Genomic DNA, 11,757 nt, shown 5'->3' on the forward strand with positions numbered 1-11,757 from the left:
AAAAAAAAAAAAAAAACACAATTTCGCTTGATCAATCTTGAAGGAAGTGAAAAAAGGTTTACTCCTGTTTCACTTGGATTGCAGCAAAGAGCTCTGTCTACGTTGTGAGCATGTAGATATTTTGTCGCGTGTCACCAGAAAGGCAGAATGTTTATTATGCCAATAAATTATTTACATGAAATAAATTAACATAGAGAAACAGTTGAAATAAGGGCACCGACTTTGCCACAAGGCAGTCGTTGCAGGAAAAGAAGAAAAAGGTCTTTCAGAATACTTTTACAGAGCATTAGACAAAGAAAAAAAACACAAAGTGACAAGAATTAGAAACATGCTATCACGATCTTGTAAAGTAGAGTACGACCTTCTCTGACAGTGATGTGACTGTTTTATTGTGTTTACAGTCACCCTAAAAGGCTTGAAAAGTTTCAATTTGAGGAACTTTTTTTAGTTGCATAACCTTACATTTAAGCTTCAGAACACTTTGACTTTAAGGCAGGCTTTCAGATGGAAAACCCCGGCCAATCTGCGGTACTTTAGATATTACTTCACTCATTGGCGCTTTGTGACGTCCCTTTTTTTTAAAGCTATGGTCCACACGCTTCAAACCAGTAACAAAACAAATGACTCCCTGAAAACATTTCCGACAGAGGTCACCTGCACGTAATGGAAGAAGACAACGCCCGTTGTACTGATGGAGGCCGATTAAAGAGATGACATCCATCAGCTAAAAGCTTTTGTTCAGATGTCACTCCACTTTGATGACCTAGTCAAACAGGGTTGTGTGAAGTCACTGGGTTTCACTCTGTAATCACACAAGAACAGGACTTGCCAGTATGGAAAAATGGTCATGACTTCCTTGACGTGTCCAAAGCTTTATATACGGTGGATGCATATATCTGTTCAAGAAACCATCGTACTTTAAGATAAGTGAACGTTGATAAAGAGAATTTGGATCATTTGTCTACGTGCTGAGTAACTGTGTTGTTTGGATGTTGCGCTGACATCTACTGAAAGATTACTGCACAAAAACTAGAATCAGATATTTCAGTATAGGTGCACCTCGTGCAAGTTGTTCTCCTGGCAGAGTATCGATATATAAAGGTGCAATACAATTACATGCTTTGTTCATTTGCTGTTCAAAGTTGGTATGTTTCAATAAATACAGACTATTAGCTGAGAAACAAAAATCCCCAGTAAGAAAAACATTTTACGGTAACAGTATCAAAAACTGTGGAAGAAGAGTGTTCACGATCCAGCACAGCAGAGACACAAAAAAGGATAAAAACACTATTGATCCCTCAGCCAGGGTCCAGCCACTGTCGTTACAGGTTTATTACTCAGTCCGTCACCACTGCTTAGACGTGTCCGCTGGACTCTGGCAGGCTTATATCAGGACATCGCGATGATCAATTGCTTTTCTTCCTCCCGTTTGCTCAGCAGATTTGAAAGCATGAAGGATGAGAAGAAGAGAAACTCTGCGGTGAAGCTGAGCTCAAACAGCTCCAGGTTGACACTCAGCATCCATTCAAATACAGCAGACAGGTGGTAGTAAAAGTGCTCTTTCTGACAAAACAACACAGTATCTGAGGGTTTGAAGTTAAGGATGTTTGGAACAAAGTCTCGACGTGTCACTAGTGGGTCAAAACTCAAAAGAACTTGTAATTGTTAACAGTTGAGATCACATGGACTCAGGGTCATGGTTTAGAGGACACTACTGCCCACCCTGAAACTTGAGGCCGAGTGCTCCTGGAGAACAACTGTTAAACATTAATGTGGTCAAATTATTGCGTCTCTCTCTCTGCCATGCAATGCAGTTGTGCCCAGCCCACTTGGTAAACAGAGCAGCAGACCGGATCCAAAGCACAGTGAGAACACTGTGTTGTAAAGCAGCTGGAGAATGACTCAGGCATCACTGCCCATGTACATTACTGACATTTCCCGTGCCCTGAATCTTTGTCCCGGCCTGCCAGTCTTACACCCACAATATTTATATAAAACAAAACCTCCTGATGAAAAGGTTTGCGAATGACCTACCACGAAAAACACGGCTGTTTTAGCCCCAGCCTTTCTGAAAGGATACAGCAGATAGTCACAATGATCTGAATCACGGTGCTGGCGATGCGCAGGGGATAGAGGACCTTTTCATATCCCGTCAGCACACACTTCCCTGTGAGGGCGGTGAGCAGGATACAGTAGAAGCAGGCGCACATGAAGCTGATGGCAGCTCCAAGGTAGTGAAGGAGTGACAGGTGATGAGGCTGTGGGGAACAGTCAATAGTTTCCATTGTCAGAACATTCACAGTGAGTTGAAATCAGGGCAGAAATTGTATAGAAATATTGTTGGATATGTGTTAATGTAAAAGTTTTGGCACTACTGGTCAAACCATCTGTTACTGCTAGTGGCTATGCAAGCAAAAAAATATTTTGACCATAAACAGCTTCGACCTTTCGATTTGACTGGAAGTGAGTGCCATTCGTCTGAGAGTTTGCCATAACTAAGTTTTGTTAACAACTAGCATCCACTCCTTAATGTTTTGGTCATTGTAATGTCAGGGTAATACTGTGCGAAAGTCTTGAGCCACGCCTCACTTCTTTGCATTTTGATTCCGAGAAACCAGACTCTTGTTATCTTTTAAAGTTGCTTAAGACAAATTTAAAAGATAACAGAGCATTGGTTCTCCAGACTTCCTGGTGCAACAGTTCTGCTGGCTTCATAAATGTTTCTCAAAGTATTTCTTTGGACACCGGCTGCTTTTTCAAGAGTTTTCAGTCCAGTTCTTATATCTGACCATTCTCAGAGAAATTAGGTTTCATTTGTTTGTTTGTTTTTTTTGTTAGTTCGTTTGTTAGGCCATTTAACACCGACCTATGAACCATTCAAGCATAACACAGGCATCGAACCAGCATTGTGTCTACGAATGACATCCAATTTAGCAAAAACAGAGCCGAACTGAAGATCAGCGGCAACAGGTCTTATGGAGAGATGAATCCTCCCAAGAGCCCGGACCTCAACATTATTGAAGCAGAGAACGGAACAAAAGGCAGCCAACATCCAAAGATAAGCTTTGGAATGACCTTCAAGAAGAATTCCTGAAGACTACTTAAAGAAATGACAAGAAAAGCTTGTTGTGGGGGATTCAGCCTGTGTTGAAGAACAAAGGAGCTCATATTAAATATTGACTTTCCATTTATGTTTGTGCATCTTTCAATAAATCACTGTGGCTACTTCCTGGTGCCTCAAGACTTTTGGACAGTACTATACTAGTACTTACTACAGTACTATATGCTCTGAATTATCAGATTACAGAAAACAAATAGTTACCCTCCTTTGTTTGCTGTTTTTGTACGCAGCTGCAAATCAAAACAGTTCAGCTTTATCATGCGATGAATACTCGTCAGACCTGAACCATTTGTGACTTTAGGTTTTCTCTGTGATGCAGTGTATGAACCTCTGGCATTGATGGCCTTGTGAATCAATTCAATGCAGCTAATTAAGTTCATTTCCGTGTTATTAGCAAGAACTTCACTACTTACATTACAGGTTCCAGCCATGAATGCCCCCGCGGCTGTCACCACCCCAGTGACCAGTGCACATTTACTCAGCATAGAGTGACATGCGTGACTCTCCAGAATATGAGCATGATGGAATATACAGAACAGCAGAACTAAAGAGAAGATCACAGATCACAGTGACACATAGGTATTATGTATACTTAATATACATATATTATACATTTGGCAGGCAAACTCACACAGAAAGGATCCAGCATTGATGGTGGCTGTAAAAAGAGAGCTCTCTGGTGCATTACTTCCACTTGCGCTGGAATCACAGTATGATTTGCTTTTACTATTCTATAACCAGGAGAGGAAGTGAAAGGCAAAAATTAGAAATAATGGATTTTTTACCTCATGGTGGGAACAAAGCAACACCCATTGGTATTATTGACTGTGCAGCTGTTGTCACCGCTCCTGAGAAAAAAGCGGAGAATTAATTATTCATTCAAATGTTCACAAAACTAGAGTAATGCAATGATTAGACGCAACTCACCAGTCAGAGAAGGAGCAAACGTGATTGTTAACTAAGGCCAGGCCGTATCTGGGAAATTAACCAAAAGAAAGGAACAAAAACAAACTGTTGTGACAGAACTTCAGTTTTAAGATATGATGACGTTCTCCCTTTCATAGGATTTAACAGTCACTTTGCAGTCTGGCAGTTTTTATTTTGCTGATACGATGAAACACAAAAATATTTGAATTATCTTCAGTTTTTTTCACGCACAGAGTCAACAGCATGTTCCTGTTGTCTGTATCATTTTATTAGGATGATAAATTTGTGTTTTCTAGCTCTATAAATAAAGAGCAGCAGTGAAAATATGATGAGGATGATTACCCATTACTGATTTCACTGCCGGAACCCAAACGTGGAAGATAACAAAGCAGAATGAGAAAAAAATATCACAGCATGCTGTATAACATCACAAATGACTCACAGAGCTTAACTATTCACAGAAATAACAGGATGGTGTCTCTTGACAATCCACTGTGCACACCCTGCAGCAAACAAAAGCAGCCAGGTTACATAGTTGGCCTTCCATAATACACGGATCATCAGCTACATTCTTTCACGTCTTAATAATCAAAAACCGGACGGTCAAGTACCACATTTTTCAACTTTATGTTATCCCAACTTATCATGACCAGTCCCTGGCTGAACATTATCAATACCATCAGTATCTTACAAATGCACTTATGAAAAAATGTACAGTTCACATGTTTGTCCTGACAATTCTGAATTAAAAAGAGAGGCTGTTTTCAGTAGAGCTTATCCTGAGTCATGTTTTCAGCTTTCATATAAAAAGTTAAATATACAATCTCATAAGGAATTTTTACAAGGTCAAAAAACTTAAATCAAATGTAATTGCTGCATTTGAATGCCAGCGGTAGAATAAAAGTTGTACAAACAAACTGCTCTGGTAGTGTCAAAAGGGTGTAAAGAGAAATGAGAAAGTGTGGATTGTAAACTTACACACTCCATGTTCCAATGAAGGACACCAGCGATAGCGTGATGGGGAAGATAAACCAGAGCACCATCTCTAAGAGGTGGGGGGGAACAAAACAGGGTTCCTCACGTCCAGGTGTTGTTTTTTTTTTTTTTAACACACTCAGTGTCAGATCCCTCTCCAAGTTTGTAGACAGTGTCAAGTCCTGATCGCAGGTTTAGCACTTCAACAATAATACAGCCGCAAACCCCTGTGATATCGATGTACTCAGTTACCCTACTATACTTAGACTGGTCTTCCACCAGAGTACAAACCTGCTCTAATAAGAGTCTTCTCTGTCTCTCTGCCACGCCTCTGGAGCAACACATTCCTCCTTCAGAACCAATGTTGAGAAACGTGGGGTTGGCCTTCTTGCCACGCTCACATTGTTTGTTTTATACTAAACAGTGTATTCTTTAACTTGTTATGTCAAGGCAGTGTTTCACCGTTGGTTGAGGTGGCGCTCATAATGAAAAGTTTAGTAACCAAGTGTAACTAATGATGATTTCCATTATGGATTTATCTGCTTTATCTGCTCCTTAGAAGATCAATAACTTGGAAAAGTTTTACTTGAAAAGTAATGATACATTTAACAATAGATAGATTGGAAATGTGTAAAATGATGTGCTTTCAATTCAAAGGTGCCGATCATTCTGCCCATAACCATACTTCGTGACAAACCATAATATTGAGTACGCTTTTCATGTGTGCAAAAATATGATTTTGTAAAAGTAACCACTTCATAAAGCTGTCAGATATCAAACTTCCAAATTAGCACAACTTTTTGCTTTGAAATGTAATAGAATAGAAGTAATGTCATGTCAAGGAAAAAAATTCAAGAAAGAACAAAAAAATTGCATTTGTTCACTTTTCAGGTACATTACATTAACATGATTGGAGTAAATATACCTACATGAATTCCTCTACAGGCTGAAATGAATGGGTTACTATTTCGGGCTTTACATTCATTAAGTACTACTTTATTACTTAAAAGTCCCGTTTATTTTCTTTTGACTTGATCTGCTTTCTTTAGGCCGTCTTTAGTCCTTTGTTTTACAGTCGAAATTAAGTGAATATCAGGAGCAGGTATTGATTTTAAGCTCTTGTCAGGATTACATGCATTCTACCACATGGGGTCCTCATTTTCAAAACAAACAAAATGGCGGCGCACATGAGATGGGGACTTAAGCTGATGTTACGGGCAAGAAATACGATTCACTTCAGGTTTGAATCGCTATATCTGTCGTGTATATTTTGTTACATGTATATATGGCTGATTTGATAAGTTGTAATGCCTTTGTTTCACGTAAAACTTGCCAATCCTCCGTGTGGTTGTGATGACACAAAGCCAGCTAGCTAGCTAACTACCAAACTACCCATCAAAGACCTTGTTTGGCACTCCTAACTTAATTCCACCCGCTTAAATACCGGTGCAAATATAAAGAATGTTGCTCACACCCTTGCAATTTATACCGTCCGTGATTTCATATTTGTATCTCTCCGTATCAACGTCCATCTTGCCCGCTAGCTATTAGCTTGCGTAGATAATTAACTTTATCATCTGAAAGATGAATATTGATTAATGCTTTTGCCATTCTCTAAATGTCCTTCTTGGAAACAAAAGCTAACAGCTTAATTGATCATTAACACTGATTCCATTAATCAGTGAGCCTGCCTACGTGGGTGCATGACATGGTTTAAATTTCTTGTTAAAGGTTCCCAGACAAGACCAGTAGTCCATACCGCTTACAATCCACGACCCAGAGCTTCAGAGGAGTCCAGCCACAGGCCGGGGCAGGAGCCACAAACTGCTCAAGTGAGAAACCAGAGTTTAGTCACACAGTTGTTGTTTCACTCACCTGTGTTATATATATATATATATATATATATTTAACATTTAGCCTATTTTTTTAAGAGTCTAAAACATTTAAACAGTTATATTGTCATGCAAGAAAAAAAAAAATACCTACAACCTGTTATAGCCTAATTGGCTTTGTTCTTAGACATTATGTATTCATATTCTGTGTTTTTGTAAACAATCTATGTTCCTATTTTGTACTTGTCCACCCTGCTCATACTAGCCTACACAATGTATGGTCCATAACTTTAAGATAGCGTAACTGGACTTAAAAACCTGGGACAGATCAAGCTTCGCTATCTTGTCAGATAGGTCTGTTGCATTAGATAAACGCCTAAAACAACACTCACACACGCATCCCATGGTTTATCACATCCCAAGAACATGACGTGGACAGTGATTGGCCTGTTCATGTCACAGATAACTGGCCAATTATACTCGATCGCATGTAAGTCCAACTTCTGTAAGTTAAATGTGAAGAAGATAATTATTAAGTATTCCCAGAGATCAGGGCTCGGGCTGACGGATCTCCTGCGAGAGTTCTGTCACTCCGAGTCCAGCGCTGCCATACTTTACCTATGACCAATAATGAATACTTTGTTTGATTAACTTAAGATTTCTCCGGTTTGTTCTTGGGCTTCCAATGAAAGAATTGTGCTAAGAAACCCATTGGTGTTATTGTTTCTTTCAGTAAGATACCTTTCCATCCAGACTCAAGACACTCCAAACCCCAGAAGCTTGAAATTCCTCCCTGGCAAACCTGTACTGGGAAGTGGGACACTTGATTTTCCTACTCTGAGCTCAGCTGGATGTTCATCTTTAGCCAGGTTGTTACATTTACTGTTGTACTTTTTCACCTTTTGGGGCATTCTGGCAGTCTCAGATAACAACGTGGTTTCAAGGTTTTATGGAAGGCAGTACTAGAAAACTCACCTTAATGTTAATCGGTTTCCCTAAAAGATGTAAAAGTTAAATGTTTATGCATGATTGATGAGCATCTAAATATAATTGTAAAATAATAATTAATCTTCACAGCGCAGCCCTTTCTTAAGTAAATGTATAGATGAGGTCTCTAGGCCTTGGGAGGCAGAAATCATAATCAGTGTGTGTGTGTATGTGTGTAAATGCATGTTCTCACACAGTGATTACATACATATTGTTCAGAACAAATAAAGAAGAAGGAGTCCTTATTCGTATTTACTTGCTCACAGGGTAATGTAAGACCGTAAATGGGAAGATTCACACTCAACTATAATTTTGAATTTAGTTCAGCCTATAAAGATTTAAGAATATTTCTTACCAAAACAATGCAATCAGTGGAATAAGTGTGGCTTTCCTTTTTTTTTTTTTTGCCAGTACACACCAATTAGCCACAACATTAAAATGATCTTCTTAAATTTTGTTAAGATAAAGGTAAAGTACGTATCACTAGCCGGACTAAAGGTTTCCCTGCAGATTATTGTGTTGTCATGAGATAATTAATGCCACTTACTCCATTTGGCTGTGGTTTAATGTTGCGGCTAACTGGTGTAATTAATGTCCCTTTATTTTCTGACTCTGATACGGTTGCTTGGTTGGACTTACGGCGGGGATGATGGCCATGTCCTCTGAAAGTGAAACCATCCTATCGAGGGTTTTTGTGAAGCACACAACAGGCCGTGTGAATGGATTGTGCTCGTGTCTGTCTGATCTTTTGTTAGCTGATACATTTTTCTCTTATTTTGACTCCATATTGCAATACTTAAACAAGCCAAAAGGACTTCCTACTTTCACGGCGTGTTTTTCACTGAACTGAACGGCAGTAAAAAATGCTTTCTTTCAGGGACCTGTTTGAAATTGAGGGAGTGAAAAGTGTGTTCTTTGGGCCCGACTTTATCACGGTCACAAAAGTAAGTCTAGATGCTCTCCCACTGCTTGTTCCCGTGATTTTATTCCTATGAAGTTTTTTAAGGAGAGATGACACAATGAGATTGTGTTTGCTTGTTTCGACATCAGACAGACGAGGACGTGGAGTGGACCGACATTAAGCGTCACGCTTTGGAGGCCATTGCTAAGTTTTTTGAGAGTGGTGATCCAGCCATCACAGCCGGAACGGTGCACCATGAAAGCAGTGAGTATGGAATGTGCTTACATGCAACTGCATGGCTGTGATTTGTATAAATATTCTCATATTTCGGGCTTTCTTTATTGTAGGTATTTCGGAAGACGATGATGAGATTGTATCTATGATAAAGGAGCTTCTGGATACAAGAATCAGGTAAAAAAAACAAAAGTTTTTTAGATGAACTTAAATGGTGAGGTTACAGACTCAATCGCAGCCCTCTGTGCTGTCTTGTTCCGCACTAATTGTTTTCACTCACAAGGCCAACGGTGCAAGAGGATGGAGGCGATGTCATCTTTAAGGGTTTTGAGAACGGCACAGTCCAGTTGAAGTTGGTCGGGTCCTGCACTGGATGCCCCAGCTCTACGGTCACCCTGAAAAATGGCATTCAAAACATGATGCAGTTTTATATCCCCGAAGTGGACAACGTGGAGCAGGTGATCATTGAATTAATTTTTCTTGTAGCATTCGTTTTTGTAGATAGGATAGGTGTAGATTTGACTTCTTTTTTTTTTTTTTATTATTCCTTCTGAGACAAAAGTTTCACTGTTGATGTTGATTTGGGATCAGAAGCTGCTTTACAGATATTTGAATCATCAAATGCAAACAGCAAAAAAAAAAATTTTTCTTTCTTTTTGTTTGTTTGTGGGATGTGTGAGCTGTGCAATGAAACAACGTGAGAGGGAAGAGTCTGTCTCACTGTGCTGCATTTAGCGTCCGTCTCGCATGGATTCATGGTTAAAAAAAACGGCGCTGCTAACTTTTACATCCCAAATAAACGTTTTTTCTAACATCTCTTCTGTCCAGGTGGAAGACGAAGTGGATGAAATCAATGCAAAGGTTTTTGCGGAAGTGGAGCACAAATTACGGGACTGAGAACTTCCTCGACCAACACATCTGCAAACTTTATTAGATGTAAAAATGCGTTTCACTGTAAAAACACGGCTATCTATTCCTCCCACTGACGACTTATAGCACAGCGCCAGATTGAAGAAAGAATCATTCGCAGTTATTTTGTCCCTTTTATTAAATACTTTTAAAGAGTTCAGACTGTAATTATATATCCAGAGAAGCTGTAATTGTTTTTCTTTTTTTCTGTCTAAAAAAAAGATGTTCTGCTGCGATATCTTATACTGTTGTGTTTTATTTATTTCTTATAAATACTGTACATTGAGAAAGAATATTTTCCACAGATGGGAGATTTTGGTAAGGTTTTTGTCATCGGTTATGGTCATGAAGATTTGAGGGGGTTCCAGTTGCTGCGGATGTGCCATTAATGAAACAAAACGGTTTGGACGTGTTCATGCATTCACATTTTGTCACCCGTTGCTGACATAGAATGTAAATGGAGCCAAAACTTTCCTGTGAGCCAAAGTAGGCTTTCAGTGGAATATTTTTACGTTGTTTTTTTTTTCTTTTTTGTTCCGCTATTTAGATATTCTGTAACATTAAAGTGCACTGGTTGACCTACATATTAGTTCCTGAGAGCTTTATTACATCCATTTTCTTGCATATATTGACACTTGTGTTAATATGTTCTATGCAGATAAAAGTGGGAAAACCACCTTGCAGTTGTTTTTTTTTCACAGTCCACATATAAAAGCAGATAGTCTTTAATGAGATAAACATATTCAAACTAAGACATAGAAATAAAATGCATAAAATAGCCAGAGCAGGTACTGTTTTTAGAGGAGACTCCCAGTAATTTTGCAGGAAATTAAAGCAAAATTAAAGGAAATTGATTATCAGACTGTTCTTATGTTTTTAATTTTGTACAATGTGGACATTATCAATTTGACAAAGTTTCAGGTTTAGTTTTCAGATGAAAATAAAAGCAAAGGACAGTGATATCAGGTAGTACATCTCCTGTATAAATAAGAAATTGTTTTTTTCTTACAGCGTCGGTGGAGACTGATTGAATTTTTTTTGCTTTCGATTTGATGCAATCTTCTTTTTATTGTGATGGAAAACGTATCCATGCATTGTCTTAGACCAACACGTGAGGAATTCATACATGTAGCTTACTGTTACTGGGTCAACTTGTTTAGTCAGTGGTGTACTGTGTGAGCAAAGCATCATCTCACACTAAGTGTCAACGTCTTTTGGCTTCACCACTATGGTATGTTGCCCAGCTCGTATATGTTAATACCTCCCTGCAGCTGCAGCCCTTCTGTATCTCACTCTGCAGACTGTCATGCTTTCTGTATGACCGACTGAGCTTTCTTGCAAGAAATAAATACATAAAAGACAAAACTTTGTTGTGTTTTCTCTTATTAAGATTCACTTAGGAAAAGAAGAAGTGGAATTCCATGAGTCAGATTGATCATCCTCAACAGAGAATGTTCAGTCTTTAACCTGGTTGTTGGCATTAAGAGATGAGACGTCCCTTGGGTGGAGGACTGTCACCGCTGGGGTCCAAAGTAACCTAAGGAAGTTCTTTGTCTGGTGAGTCGTAGAACAGCACAGTTTAATTTCTTCTACAAAAATATTTTCAATAGCCTTAATATTAGTGATCCTAAATTAACATGTGAAAAAAATGTCCTGTTCTATTTGTTATTGATACTTTTTTGGTTCACTTTGGGAGCTAGTGTGACTAGAAGTTAACTGCCTAGTTGGCCCGTAAGCAAGTCAGAGTTGGTGGGGACATCCACACGACGGACAGAATGTGGTTCTATAACTCCTACTATAAGGAAATTAACCAAAGGAGCCACATAAATGTTACATGCGTAAAACATATGAATCACACACTGTTGAACATT

General features: G+C 38.9%; 2 protein-coding genes across 2 annotated transcripts; one reads left to right on the forward strand and one right to left on the reverse strand.

Moving 5' to 3' along the window:
- Positions 1–131: 131 nt before the first annotated feature.
- Positions 132–5,291, reverse strand: LOC142393607 (transmembrane protein 150A). The gene is made up of 7 exons (XM_075478294.1): positions 5,027–5,291; positions 4,049–4,096; positions 3,907–3,969; positions 3,753–3,820; positions 3,535–3,665; positions 2,081–2,258; positions 132–1,583 (listed from the first exon to the last, which is right to left on the reverse strand). Exons 1-7 carry the CDS (start codon positions 5,089–5,091, stop codon positions 1,390–1,392), a joined length of 747 nt encoding a protein of 248 aa, XP_075334409.1. The 5' UTR covers positions 5,092–5,291; the 3' UTR covers positions 132–1,389.
- An 885-nt stretch (positions 5,292–6,176) lies between these two features.
- Positions 6,177–10,470, forward strand: LOC142393623 (NFU1 iron-sulfur cluster scaffold homolog, mitochondrial). Its single transcript, XM_075478295.1, has 8 exons — positions 6,177–6,263; positions 6,755–6,855; positions 7,589–7,724; positions 8,720–8,786; positions 8,893–9,007; positions 9,091–9,154; positions 9,261–9,435; positions 9,806–10,470. Exons 1-8 carry the CDS (start codon positions 6,199–6,201, stop codon positions 9,872–9,874), a joined length of 792 nt encoding a protein of 263 aa, XP_075334410.1. The 5' UTR covers positions 6,177–6,198; the 3' UTR covers positions 9,875–10,470.
- The last annotated feature ends 1,287 nt before the right edge of the window (positions 10,471–11,757 follow it).

This window comes from Odontesthes bonariensis, chromosome 2 (assembly GCF_027942865.1).
Source record: "Odontesthes bonariensis isolate fOdoBon6 chromosome 2, fOdoBon6.hap1, whole genome shotgun sequence".
Lineage (NCBI taxonomy): Eukaryota > Metazoa > Chordata > Actinopteri > Atheriniformes > Atherinopsidae > Odontesthes > Odontesthes bonariensis.

Coding starts and splice junctions, on each gene's coding strand:
- LOC142393623 (XM_075478295.1), top strand. CDS start 6,199: ATGGCGGCGCACATGAGATGGGGACTTAAGCTGATGTTACGGGCAAGA. Junction 7,725..8,719: donor GGATGTTCATCTTTAGCCAG/GTTGTTACATTT, acceptor GCTTTCTTTCAG/GGACCTGTTTGAAATTGAGG. Junction 8,787..8,892: donor ACTTTATCACGGTCACAAAA/GTAAGTCTAGAT, acceptor TTTCGACATCAG/ACAGACGAGGACGTGGAGTG.
- LOC142393607 (XM_075478294.1), bottom strand. CDS start 5,091: ATGGTGCTCTGGTTTATCTTCCCCATCACGCTATCGCTGGTGTCCTTC. Junction 3,821..3,906: donor TGCTTTGTTCCCACCATGAG/GTAAAAAATCCA, acceptor CTGTGATTCCAG/CGCAAGTGGAAGTAATGCAC. Junction 2,259..3,534: donor TCATGGCTGGAACCTGTAAT/GTAAGTAGTGAA, acceptor TGTTCCCCACAG/CCTCATCACCTGTCACTCCT.